Source organism: Pan troglodytes, chromosome 19 (genome assembly GCF_028858775.2).
Source record: "Pan troglodytes isolate AG18354 chromosome 19, NHGRI_mPanTro3-v2.0_pri, whole genome shotgun sequence".
Lineage (NCBI taxonomy): Eukaryota > Metazoa > Chordata > Mammalia > Primates > Hominidae > Pan > Pan troglodytes.
Window position 1 is genome coordinate 81536843 of NC_072417.2, and position 13952 is coordinate 81550794.

Consider the following 13952-nt stretch of genomic DNA (forward strand, 5'->3'; position numbering starts at 1 on the left):
GGCCTCACCAGAAATGGAATCTGCCAGCACCCTGGTATTGGACTTCTTAGCCTCCAGAACTGTGAGAAATACATTTCTGTTGTTTACAAGTCACCCAGTTTATAGTATCGGTTACGGCACCCCAAACAGACTAAGGCAGTTTTGCTTCACCATTTCTCTCCTATTTCTGACACCCAGAATTAAGTGTAATATCCCCAGACGTGATTGCCCAGTGCAGAGGAGAATACGGTAATCACCACCCCCATTCATGGCGTTTTCCTTGTATGAACGTAACCCAAGACTGAAAATCTTTGGGAAATCATGTCACGTATCTCTAAGAAAACATGATTTTATGGTAAGCAGGATTCTAAAACTGGCCTCTAAGATTCCATGCCCTCATTTCCAGAACCTGTGACTATGAAGCACTCTCACTCCATGATTATGCTGTGTTGATGGCATTGTTGAATTTAGGGAGGTTGTCAAGGTGGGCCTGATTGAATCGCATGAGCCCTTGAAAGTAAAGTTTTTTTTCTGGCTGTTATCAGAAGTCCAAAAGATCCAGGGCATCAGAAGCATTTGACACACTATTGTTGGCTTTGAAGACCCACTATTGTTGGGTCAAGTGGAAGGACCAGAAAGCCACCATGAGGAGCTGAGAATGCTTCCCGGCTAAAGCCAGCAAGGAAATGGGGGCAAGGAACTGAATTCTACCAACAACGAGAATGAGCTTGAAGGAGGACCCCTGAGCTGCTGACGAAAATGCAGCCAACCAACACCTTGATTTTAATCCTGTGAGATCCTAGCAGAAAATGAGTCATACCATGGGATATGGTTTGGATGTCTGTCCCCTCCAAATCTCATGTTGAAATGTAGTCCCCAGTGTTGAAGGTGGGGCCTGGTGGGAGGTAATTGTAACATAGGGGTGGGTCCCTCATGAATGGCTTAGCACCATCTCCTTGGTGATGAATGAGGTCTTGCTCAGAGTTCATGTGAGATCTGGATGTTTAAAGGCATATGGCACCTCCCCGCTCACTCTCTTGTGCTCCTGCTCTTGCCAATGTGATGTGCCTGTTCTCTACCACCTTCTGCCATGAGTAAGTTTTCTGAGGCCCTCACCAGAAGCAGCATGCTTCCTGTACAGCCTGCAGAACCATGAGCCAATTACATCTTTTTTTTTTTTTTAAATAAATTACCCAGCTTCAGGTATTTCTTTTTTCCTTCCCTTCCTTCCTTCCTTCCTTCCTTCCTTCCTTCCTTCCTTCCTTCCTTCCTTCCTTCCTTCCTTCCTCCTTCCCTCCCTCCCTCCTTTCTTTCTTTCTTTCTTTCTTTCTTTCTTTCTTTCTTTCTTTCTTTCTTTCTCTCTCTCTCTCTCTCTCTTTCTTTCTTTCGACGAAGTTTTGCTCTTGTTGCCTAGGCTACAGTGCAATGGCACAATCTCGGCTCACTGCAACCTCTACCTCCCAGGTTCAAGCGATTCTCCTGCCTCAGCCTTCTGAGTAGCTGGGATTACAGGTGCATGCCACCTTGCCTGGCTAATTTTGTATTTTTAGTAGAGATGGGGTTTTACCATCTTGGCCAGGGTGGTCTTGAACTCCTGACCTCAGGTGATCTGCCTGCCTTGGCCACCTAAAGAGCTGGAATTACAGGCGTGAGCCACCACACCTCGCCAGATATTTCTTTATAGCAACGCAAAACAGCCTGAAACATTCTCCCAGACTTCTGACCTATAGGACAAATGGGGTGTTGTTCTAAGTGTCTAAGTTTGTGGCAATTTGTACTCAAAAATAAAAAACGAATACGTACTTTGTTCACAGAAAGGCTCAAAAGCTAAATGCTCTTATTTTAAGCATATGCTTTCATTTCTTTTAAAAATAACCCTAAGTAATATTTTTTATTAGATCTAGAAAACTATTCATACTCTGCAAGAAAACTTTTATTTTCCCTCAAAAGCCATGCCATAGTATTGCCTTCTATTTGTGTAGGACAGTGAGGCCATTGCCTGGTAACACTGGCCTTACTTTTAAGGAAAGAGAAAAAGTATATATCACAAAAATAAAGCACAAAGTCTTCATGGCTGTTGCTTTCATCAACAAAAATAAAACCTTAGTTACAAATCACATGATCTTCAGGGGAGAAGTAGAAATCACTTTGCTCCTGACTCTGCAATACTGGAATTTTCCTTGGAAATAGTTTCCTAAAAAGAAGAGTATTTCTTTCAGAAAAAAAGAGCATTTTAAAACGTTTGATTTTACTTATTTTTTAAGTAGCAAATGCATTTACGTGGCTCAAAATGTTAAATGTCAAGACTCTTCCATCCTGTCCCTGAGTTAACCCGCTTCCCCTCTCTGGAGGCAACTAATGTTGCTGGTGTTTTTCCCCATTGTTTTTTTCCATTTTTATTTTTATAGGTATGATAATATAAAATCTGCACTGTTCTGAAACTTGCTTTATTTTCCTGTCAATAGATTCTGGTGATTTTTCCAATTCAGTACACAGAAATCTCCTCATTCTTTGTTAAGTTCATCACATCATATTCCAGTGTATGAAAATCACATCATTAACCTGCTATGGTCTGAATGTTTGTGTTACCCCTAAATTCATATGTTGAAACCTAATCCCCAGTATGATAGTATTAGGAAGTGGGGCCTTTGGGAGGTGATTGGGCCATGAGGGCAGAGCCCTCATGGGTGGGATTAGTGCCCTTCTAAAAAATATCCTGTATTTTTAGTAGAGACGGGTTTCACCATGTTGGCCAGATGGTCTCAATCTCTTGACCTCATGATCCACCCGCCTCGGCCTGCCAAAATGCTGGGGTTATGGTGACATGCACCTGCAGTCCCAGCTACTTGGAAGGCTGAGGCAGGAGAATTGCTTGAACCTGGGAGGTGGAGGTTGCAGTGAGCTGAGATCACGCCACTGCACTCTGGCCTGGCGACAGAGCGAAACTCCATCTCAAAAAAAAAAAAAAAAAAAAGAGAGATCTCGGAATGCTATCTCATCTCTCCCACTATGTGAAGAGAGAAGGCTTCATCTATGAACCGGAAAGCAGGTCCTCACACTAGACACTGAATCTGCTGGTGGCTTAATCTTGGACTTCCCAGCCTCTAGTACTGCAAGAAATAAATTTCTTTTGTTTATAAGCCAATCAGTTTATGTTACTTTGTTATAGCAGTCTGAATAGATGAAGACATCATCTACTTGCAAACTTCTAGGTTGTTTGTAATGTTTTGTTATGCCGAGCGATGCTGGGACATTCTACCTATAAATATGACGTTCTGCATGTGTGAGAGTGTATCGGTATGATAAATTCTTGTAAGTGTTGTTGATGGGTCAGAGGGTAGGTGCATTTATAATTGTTACTGATGTTGCCAAAGTACCCTCTGCCAAGGCAAGATACTGCTAATCCCTCTCCCTCAGCATTGTATGAGACTATATTCAAGAAGCTTTGCCAACAGTGTAGTGACACTTCTTGATCCTTGTCAATCTAATAGGTGAAAAATGGTATCACAGTGCATTTTGAGTTTGCATCTCTATCTTGTTATGAGGGAAGCAGAACATCTTTTCCTCTGTTCAAGAGTCATTTGCATTACATTTGCCTATGTTTGTATTGAGTTGTTAGTCTTTTTCCTATTGAGTTTATACACTCAGAAAATTACATTTTTTTCTCATGTGATTTGCATTTTTCTCCCAGTTTGTTGTCAATCTTTTGACTTCACTTATGGTGATTTTTTAAAATGCAGAAATGTTGATTTTTTATAAGGTTGAAATGACCAACCCACTTATTCATGGCTCCAACTTGTGTGAAATTCTTAGGCCAGTCTCACGTTGAAATTACAAGAATAAGAAACCAAACCAAAGCATGGTTTCCTCTAGTATTTTGTGGTTTCATTTTTTTCCATTTAAATATCTGAGAGGTCTAGAATTTATTTAGATAAAATGTGTTAGGTATGGGTTCACCTTTTTTCCGCCCTCCAAGATGACTAGCTAGTTCTTTAACAATCATTTATTAAACAAATTCATTTTTTAGTTCACTGATTTGAAATGTCATCTTTATCAGACAAAACATTTCCATTTGTATTTGGGTCTATTTCTGGAAGCTCCATTGTGTTTCATGCTCTGTCTGGCCATATTCCAAGGCAATGCTGTTGAACTTTTTTAACTTGATAAAACACTTTAACAGCTGGTGGGGCTAGTCTTTTTGATTGCTCTTTTTTTTTTTTTTTAAAGAGTTTTCCTATATAGTCCAACTTGTATACTTATCCACATGAATTTTACAATTATATAAACGCTTTCAAAATGGAAACCTTAAAAAAGTTTTAAACAGGCTTATCAAGTAGCCTTATTATAATGTCTTCTTGAATTATTGATGAGAGTGTAGTTGGCACATCGTTCTAGAGGGTAATTTCCCAGTACATTTCTTTCTTTCTTTTTTCTTTCTTTCTGTTTTATTTTTTGAGACAGAGTCTCCCTCTGTCACCCAGGCTGGAGTGCAGTGGTATGATCTTGGCTCACTGCAACCCCTGCCTCCCAGATTCAAGCAATTCTCCTGCCTCAGCCTCCCGAGTAGCTGGGATTTACAGGCGCATGCCACCACACCTGGCTAAGTTTTGTTTTTTCAGTAGAGACGAGGTTTCACCATGTTGGCCAGGATGGTCTTGAACTCCTGATCTCAGGTGATCCACCCGCCTCGGCCTCTCAAAATGCTGGGATTACAGGCATAAGCCACCACGCCCGGCCCCCAGTACCTTTCAAAACGTGTAATGAGTGTACCCTTTGACTTAGCAATTTCACTTCTGCAACTTATCCTGTAGAATGATTTGCACAACTGTGCAAGAAAATATGTTCAAAGATGTTCATTATTGTTTGTAACTGTAAAAACTGGAGAAAAGAGAAATATCTAGGGCAGGGGTATTTAAGAGATATCTCTATATGTAGTGACGTAGAAGGATGTCTAATTTCAGAACAGTGTAGAGTGGGTCTTTTTCTTTTTGCTAAAAATATCATATACAGGTGCTTATATAGACATAGACACTTTCATTTAGTGTGCATGAAAAGAGCACATACCAAACTCAATGATGGTGCCCCTTGGGGGTATGCATGAGTAGCTTCATTTTTACTTTATATATTTCTGTAATTGTACAATTAAACAAATTACACTGCAAGTTGTTTTTGCATACCTCTCTCTCACTCCTCCATGTGTCTCCCCATCTAGCATCCTTTTCCATCCCTCCCCCCACCTTTTTATCTTAAGCATTGCATCTTCTCATTTGAATTGCATTTCCCAGACCTGGCCAAAAAAAATTTCCTCTTGTACTTGCATGATCTGTGACCCACAATTTCAGATCACAATGCCCCATCTCCTTGAGTCCCTGTGGTTAATTCAGGCATGTGCAAATGACCCAAGCTGTGTCAATCTGAGGATTCTTAAAGATTTTTCAAAGGCTAGCAGAGAAGAGCTGTTTTCATTTTCTGGGATTCTCAGCTATGAGAAGACTGTACATGAAGAGCTGCCAGTGACCAGAAAGCCTGCCTGGTATTGCCACCACTGAGGAAAACTGAACAGTGAAGTAAGCAACAGAGGGCAAGAGGTTGCTCAAAGGCATCGTTTGAGTGCCTAGATTCAGCCATCATACTTGGACTTAGTTATCTGAACGGAATGGATCCCTTTCCTCCAGCTGGTTAGGACTAAGCTTTTAAGCTGCCCTTTGAAACATGCAAACAGCCGGGCGCAGTGGCTCACACCTGGAATCCCAGCACTTTGGGAGGCTGAGGCGGGCAGATCATCTGAGATCAGGAGTTCAAGACCAGCCTAGCCAACATGGTGAAATCCTGTCTCTACTAAAAATACAAAAATTAGCCGGGTGTGGTGGCAGGCGCCTGTAATCCCAGCTACTTGGGAGGCTGAGGCAGGAGAATTGCTTGAACTCGGGAGGCGGGGGTTGTAGTGAGCTAAGATCGTGACACTGCACTCCAGCCGAGGCAACAAGAGTGAGACTCCATCTCAAAAAAAAAAAAAAAAAGAAAGATGCAAACCCCTTCCTGATGTGCCATGCACTTGCACTGGCTCTGGGAGATGGTGTCAGCTTCCACTTTTCACAGCCCACACCCTGGAAGGACAGAATCTCATCTGCCCCATGATGTCCATGCAAGACTCTGAAATTTGTTCCCCATGTCCACAGTTTTTAGGGGCTTTTTTTTTTCTTAAACAAACAAAACCACTTCCCTAAGATGATCTTATAGGTGGGTCAACATGATAGGCATCTTTCTCAATAACCTTCATTATCACGCAGTGCCCTTGTTTCATCTCCAGACTAATTTAGAGTTACTGTTGTTGTTTTAACCTCTTTAAATCTCCCTAAATCTTTTTCTTGAGATGGTTCCAAGATGTCAGTCCATTTCAATATCAGTCTTCACCTACAGAAGTCCTTCAAGGACCACCTCAAATGTCTCCATCTCTAGCATTAACCTTTCTTTGACTGTCCCAAATAAAGGATAAACAGCACAAAGGCCAAACACAGGGCTCTGTTTTGGTGTCACTGGTTGGTGACAATGATGACAATGACATAGTTCGACCCCTGCTGTAATGAAGTGAGAGGGTCACAGAATGCACAGCAAGTCGAACAAGAACTAATCGGTAGTGCAGTAACAGAAAGGGATGCAGAGTCTGTGTCACAAGGACCTGGTTCTGCCTCTTACCAGTGGAGCATCAAAAATCAATGCTAGTGTCGTTGCTATGAACACGATGTCTCATGTGATCCTGCAGCCCCCCACGAGATACATATTCCTATCCACAATTTGCAAATGAGAAGACTGAAGATAGGGTACAGGCTTAAAAAGTAGTTTAAGCCCTCTGAGCTTCAGTTTACCTGTTGTGGGAAATGGGGAATGCTGATACTACCTCCTATACCATCAGAATTAAGTGCAGTAATATTCAACTATAGAGCAGGCATCCAAGAATGGTGGCTATTTTTAATCATGATTTTTACCACTTATAAAGATGAGAGACCAGGTGGATGATGATTTTTTTCAAAAACACTGTTCTACTGGCTAACCAGAAACAACCAGCTTTGCAAGCCACTGCAAAATCCCTTGGAACATCCCATAAGCAAGGGAATGGCATCTATGTCATACTTGCATTAGACACCACCACAATTTGCATGCCTTGGCATGTGTGTGAGACTGCAGATCATCCAAGGGACCTTGGAATCCTGCTGTAGCTTTTCTGTGGTCTCTTGGTGTGCAGACTAAGCAATAGGCAGGTTATCAAGGCATTAGAGGGAGAACCAAGGCAGGTCTGGGCTTGGGCCTTAGGAGGTGGGTGTCTGCAGGCATGGGGATGGCAGGAAGCCTGGAAATGGAGCTTCGGTGGCCTAAACGGGAGCCTGGAGTCCCATTTGCTTCCTGGGATATGGGAGCTGAGGGCGTGAGGAGGGTGCCAATCTGCACCCTGTTTTCTTCTGGGACCCTGAGGGCAGAGTCACTGGGGTGCTGCGAGTGCCCCAGACAGGGAGGGGAGACGGCTGTGACTCACAGGGTTCAGGGAGGATTTGGAAGGTTCTCAGAAGACTGGGCGGCTCCCCATGCTCCTAGTCACTAACCACACGGCTTCAGGTCTGAAAATCTTCCCCAGTGCCTAAATTTCCTTGTTTTGAGGAAATAGAAGGAATAGGTTTGGACCCCCCGCCTCCAACTTAGTTTTAGAGCAAAGGTTTATGGCTGCTATATTCAACAGTTCTTTGGGGATTGAGGTCAGGCCCCTTTGGAGTAATTTTGATACCTGACCATGCAAATATAGACACAGCAATCCTCTCCAATGGGTGTTACAGTGGAGAAGTGGGGCAGTATCAGAAGGGGAAGCTGAGACCCCCATTTGTTCCCCTCCAAAACTATATAGCTAGCTGTTCATTCCTAAGGTCTCCCGGCTAAAAAGCACAGACATCTTTGGTTCCTGCCTCTTCCCAATCATTTCTAAATCCTGGAGTCTAACCTCCATTACCTCCTTTTTTTTTTTTTTTGAGATGGAGTCTTGCTCTGTCGCCCAGGCTGGAGTGCAGTGGCCCGGTCTTGTTTCACTGCAACCTCCGCTTCCTGGGTTCAAGCAATTCTCCTGCATTAGCCTCCCAAGTAGCTGGGATTACAGGTGTGTGCCACCAAGCATAGCTAACTTTTGTATTTTTAGTAGAGATGGGGTTTCACCATGTTGGCCAGGCTGGTTTTGAACTCCTGACCTCAGGTGATCTGCCTGCCTCTGCCTCCCAAAGTGCTGGGATTACAGGCATGAGCCATCATGCCCAGCCATCCATTACCTCTTAATTTTCCCCTTTTTTTCTGTTGCCTGTGCCTTAACCCTCTTATCTGGATCCTGGAATAGTCTCTTTACTGATATTCACGACCTCAGTCTTCTTCCCTTCTCCACTCCAGGCCTCCATCGCTGCCAAATTCACTGTCCAGGGCACAGCTGCAAGCACTTATTTCCCTCCTATGAAATCCTTCAATAGGTCCTTGTTGTCCATGGACTCTCATCCAAATTCCTACTTTAGCATTTCCCCAAGTGTTTTACTTCTTTAAATCTTCCTCCCCACCCATTGCCCTCCTACCTAAGTTCTATGTTTAGTGTTCCTGTACTTTCCTCCCACCTCATGCTGTTCCATCACCTTGGAATGCCTTCTTCTACATTTTCATCTCCAGAAATTCCTCCCAGCCAAACTCCCATGGAACTTCCTCCTTGAATCTTTTCCAGTCCTACAACCAACCAGATGTGAGCTTTCTTTCTCACTCCCCCAAATTTTCATAAAACTCCAATTTCTTTTATTGTTCTTGCCATATTTTGAGTAATAGTGATTTAGGCATATTTCTCATTTCTTCTAACTGAGGGTGGGCAGAGGCAATGTCTTACTCAACTTTGTGCCTCGTCCAAAACTTAGCACAGCACCTTGTGCACAGAAGGTACTTAACATTGATTATGGAAAGAAGTTGGAAGCTCTCCACTAGTACTGACATATGCAGCTACTATGGCCTCAGTATATTTTTGGTATTAGTGGGTTACAAAATATTTTAGGGGTTTGATGGTTTATAATCCAAGACAAATACGGTCTTTTTCAGAGTATTTCGCTCCAAGTTGTGTACAAAGAAAACTTTCTAAATAAAGGAACTCCCCAGGAGTTAGGCAATGGTACAGCAGGGTCAAAGAGGGAAAATAGCAAAAGCGTGAGTCAGGATTAGACACTTCTCTATGAGTTTGAACATCACTGGGTAGTTCAGAGCTAAGGGTTTGCATAGGTATACGATGTATCTCTCTGTTTTTAGTTGCATTGGGACAAACTAACTCCAAAATAATTTAATTCAAAATCATTTTGATTGCCCTGGAGAAAACACATTTCTTTTGATGGGTAGTTTTAAATGCTGACTCTCCAGGAGAAAATAAAAGCTTTCAGTGTCTTCAGATATGAAAATAAACGGTCAACATGAAAGATGTTTTTCTGATCTTTCAAAATTTAAGGAACTTCCTTGGATTTACTTCTGCATCTTCGGTCACTTAGTCCGTGTCTCCTTTTCAGTCTACCTTGGTCCGTCATTAAATACAACAATTCTGAAAGCTTCTGTTCTGGCTCTTTTTCTTTCTCCCTCTAGCCTTGCTTTGGATGTGATTGCATCCACCGCCCTAGCTTCAATGATCACTTGTGTGCAAAGGACTCATAAATTTTTTCTTCCAGCTCTCTCAGCTGTAGACTCATAAATTCCACTGCTCATATCTGTAAAGGACAAGATAGCAAATATTTTAGCCTTGGTGGACCATATGGTCTCTGTCTCAACTGCCCAAACCTGCTGTTATTGCACGAAAGGGGCCTTAGGCAATCTGTAAACGAACAGGCAAAGCTGTGTTCTAATGCTGCTTTTTTTGTTTGTTTTTACAAAATCAAGTGGTCATGGGCCAGATTTTGTCTGCAGGCCACAGTTTGCCAACCCCTGCCTTAAAAACATCTACATTCAACATGTTTAAAACTAAACTCTTGATTGTCTCTCTAAGCCTGGGCCTCAGTTGTGGCTTCTGTTCTGCCCAGTGAAGGCCACCTGTCATAGGTCAGGTTCTCCCTGAAGCTGGCCCTGGGCTTTGGGTTTAGGAGCAGGTGATTCATTATGAAGGCGCTCCCTGGAGAAACCAGTAAGAAAGTGAGGACTGGGGAGGAAGAAGCCAGACAAAGAAGTCCTAGTCTTGGTCTGATCCTTTGGGGAGCTGTTAGGCTTGGTATACCTGAAAGTTTGTCCTGCACTGAAGCAAAGGAGCTGAGCCTTTGTACTCTGATATGGTTTGGCTCTGTGTCCCCACCCAAATCTCATCTCGAATTGTAATCCCCACGTGTCAACGAAGGGACCAGGTCAAGGTGACTGGATCATGGGGGTGGTTTCCCACATGCTGTTCTCATGATAGTGAGTGAGTTCTCAAGAGAGCTGATGGTTTTAGTGTGGCACTTCCTTGTTCTTGCACTCGCTCCCTCCTGCCACCTTGTGAAGAAGGTACCTGCTTCTCCTTCACCTCCCGCCATGATTGTAAGTTTCCTGAGGCTCCCCCGCCATGCGGAACTGTGAGTCAGTTAAACCTCTTTTCTTCTGCATTACTCAGCCTCGGGTATTTCTTTATAGCTGTGCAAAAACGGACTAATACATACTCTTACTCTGGTCAGTCATTGGCTATGACTGTTCTTGGGGAAAGAGAGAATGGGGGGAGTGTCTGAGTTTACTAAGGCTGCCATAACACATGACCTCAAACTTGATCATTTAAAATAAAAGAAACGGCCAGGCGCAGTGGCTCACGCCTGTAATCCCAGCACTTTGGGAGGCCGAGGCAGGCGGATCACGAGGTCAGGAGACCAAGACCATCCTGGCTAACACGGTGAAACCCCGTCTCTACTAAAAATACAAAAATTAGCCAGGCGTGGTGGTGGGCACCTGTAGTCCCAGCTATCCGGGAGGCTGAGGCAGGAGAATGACATGAACCCGGGAGGTGGAGCTTGCAGTGAGCAGAGATCACGTCACTGCACTCCAGCCTGGGTGACAGAGCGAGACTCCATCTCTAAAATAAATAAATAAAAATTTTAAAAATAAATAAAAGAAACTTACTGTGTCATACTTAAGGAGGCCAGAAGTGCACAATCAAGGTATTTTCAAGACCTTATGCTTTCTGAAGACTCTAGGGGAGTTTCACTCTCTAGGGGAGAATCCATTGCTTGTTTCTCTTAGCTTATGGTGGTTCCAGGCATCCCTGGTCTTGTGGCCACATCATGCTAATCTCTGCCTCTGTGGTTACCTTGTTTCTTCCTCTTCTCTTTATTCTTTCCTCTCCTATAAGGATTCTTGTGCAAGCATTGAGATACCCAGATAATCCAGGATTATCTCTTCATCTCAAGATTCTTAACTTCATCATATGTGCAAAGGCCCTTTTTCCATATAAGGTAACATTCAAAGGTTCCAGGGATTTGACGTGGATATATTTTGGGTAGGGGTGGGAGCAGGGGTGGGGAGTTTCTAACAGAATAAAATTCCTAGGCACTGCCCGATCTTTCTAAGGGTGAGGTCAGTGTCTTAGCCACTAGCCACAAAGCATACAGAAGCTACCTCCTTTTCAGTCTACCTTGGTCCATCATTAAACACTACAATTCTGAAAGCTTCTGTTCTGGCTCTTTTTCTTTCTCCCTCTAGCCTTGCTTTGGATGAGATTGCATCCACCCCCCTAGCTTCAATGATCACTTGTGTGCAAAGGACTCATAAATTCCAGGAGTTATCCTGGAGTCAGAATTCCAGGAGTTATCCTTGAAATTTCTCTCTCCCTTCCCAAAATGTCCCCTGCATCACCAAATTGTGTAGATGTTCCCTCCTTTAACAGCTCCTGAATCTGTCCACCCCTCTTCTCTACCACCCTCACCCTAGCCTGTGACCTGGACTTTTCCGATAGCCTCCTAACTGGAAGTTCCATTGGGACTCTCTTTGATCAGCACTCCTAACTGTAACCAGAATGATTGCTTTTTCAAAATGCAAATCTAAACCTTTAGCTTCCTGCTCAGAAGCACTCAATGTCTCTTTATTGATGTTAAATAAAAACAAGCTTCCTTAGGCCTGCACTGGCCAATATGCAGTAGCTACTAGTCACATGTGACTAATTACATTTAAACTAATAAAAATCAAAGTCACACCAGCCACACCCACCACATTTTAATTGCTAAGTAGCCACGTGTAACTAGTGGCTACCCTTTTGCACAGCACAGATGATAAAACATTTTCATCATTGTGAAAAGTTCTATTGGACTCAGTGGTCTAGGTTCTTGTTCTTCTATCCCAGCTACAAAGGCAATGATCTATCCACCATGGGTGCTTGGAACAGCCATATCCTTGGCCTGGGGCACACTTTCCTCATCTTTGCCTCCTCATTTGTCTCCTATGTCTACCAGCTCAGGCCTTCATTCCTTGGAAGTCTGCATTGGCCTCCGGAGAGGTCCCATGTCTCTGTTTCTGTGTTGCGTTGCACAGTGTCTCTCTCCTTTATCCATGCTGCACTTACAGTTTCACATTTGCTTGTGTTCGTCCACCCCAGACACCACAAAGGTAGAGTCTATTTCTGTTTCTGCTTAACCCTTGAATCCTTAGCATCCTGAGCACATAACAGATGTTCAATAAATATATATATATTTTTGAGACTGAGTCTTGCTTTGTCGCCCAGGCTGGAGTGCAGTGGCGTGATCTCAGCTCACTGCAACCACCACCTCCCAGGTTCGGGCGATTCTCCTGCCTCAGCCTCCTGAGTAGCTGGGATTACAGGCACCTGCCACCACACGTGGCTAATTTTTGTATTTTTAGTAGAGACAGGGTTTCACCGTTTGTCAGGCTGGTCTTGAACTCCTGACCTCAAGAGACCTGCCTGCCTCAGCCTCCCAAAGTGCTGGGATCACAGGTGTGAGCCACTACACCTGGCCAACAGATGCTCAATAAATATTTGTTGAATGAATTAATGTGCTCCTTATCTCACACCTAGTGGATGATAGCTTCAGGAGAATGACTTTCTGTATTTTTCTGGAAAGACAGCTAATGGGAACCATAAGCTTACTCAAGCCCAGTATAGGAGAAGTTGATTTGCATGCTCTCTGGATATGATATGTTTGCTATAATGTTAAAATTTCCAGAAATCCTGCCTCCCATTCTTCCTTCTTTCCAACTTTGTCACATCTTAAATTTCCTGGGGCTTTCCTGAGTTAGGATGAACCGAAATGATAACGAGAAATAACTTCTGTCCTTTCTGCTGAAATAACTAGTCTCCCTTTGGCATCTGGCCACACATTCTCCTCCAAAAGTAGTGATGCCAAGTCCTCTCAAGTATAGCTATTTAAATTGCATGCCACAGAATTTATATTTTGCTAAATTCACTGGTTACTAAGCTATTATGAGAAATGGCACTCTTTCTGTTTTGAGAGCTCATACTGAGGTCTCCTGGGGAGGAATTTGGTGATAATCCATTAAGTATTTTCTAATTATTTGAACCCCTGTACATTTCCTGGAGCTGTTCATTCCGGAGCAATTCTAGGAGGCACTGTGTCAGATGGAGAGGTATGATGGGGTCCGCGCAGTCCCATCACCTGGGTTAGGATGGTTGACCTGCAGAGGTTCATGAAGCTCTGGTCATCAGTGCCTGGGATCCCAAATAGTGAGAGGAAAATGAGAATGGGGCTGTCAGCACTCAGGAAAAATCTCTTCGTTGGAAACTGAATTTACTGCTCATTGTGCTATACCAGCAGAAGAGAAATGGAACAGCAATGAAAGAGCTGGAGCCATGTGCTTTCTTCCCAGTTAAGCTCTAAGTTTCCTGAGGGCAAGGATCTACCCTGGATTTCTTTTGCATCCTCCTCAGTATTTGAAGGAGCACTCAGGAGTGCTATGCACACAGTAAATATTCTATAAATAACCGATTATTAGATGCTTGAACACGT

At 43.3% G+C, this 13952-nt stretch overlaps 1 protein-coding gene across 2 annotated transcripts in view; it reads right to left on the reverse strand.

Moving 5' to 3' along the window:
• The window catches only part of FAM20A (FAM20A golgi associated secretory pathway pseudokinase), a 63779-nt gene that overhangs the window by 20038 nt on the left and 29789 nt on the right, over window positions 1-13952 (reverse strand). The window contains exon 1 of one of the 2 annotated variants that reach the window (XM_016932821.3): window positions 800-897. The exons of the other annotated variant lie outside the window; for it this stretch is intronic. Coding sequence (XP_016788310.2) covers window positions 800-897 — 98 coding nt within the window. Of the gene's footprint in view, window positions 1-799; window positions 898-13952 lie in introns of those variants that run through there. 2 annotated transcript variants of the gene reach the window in all.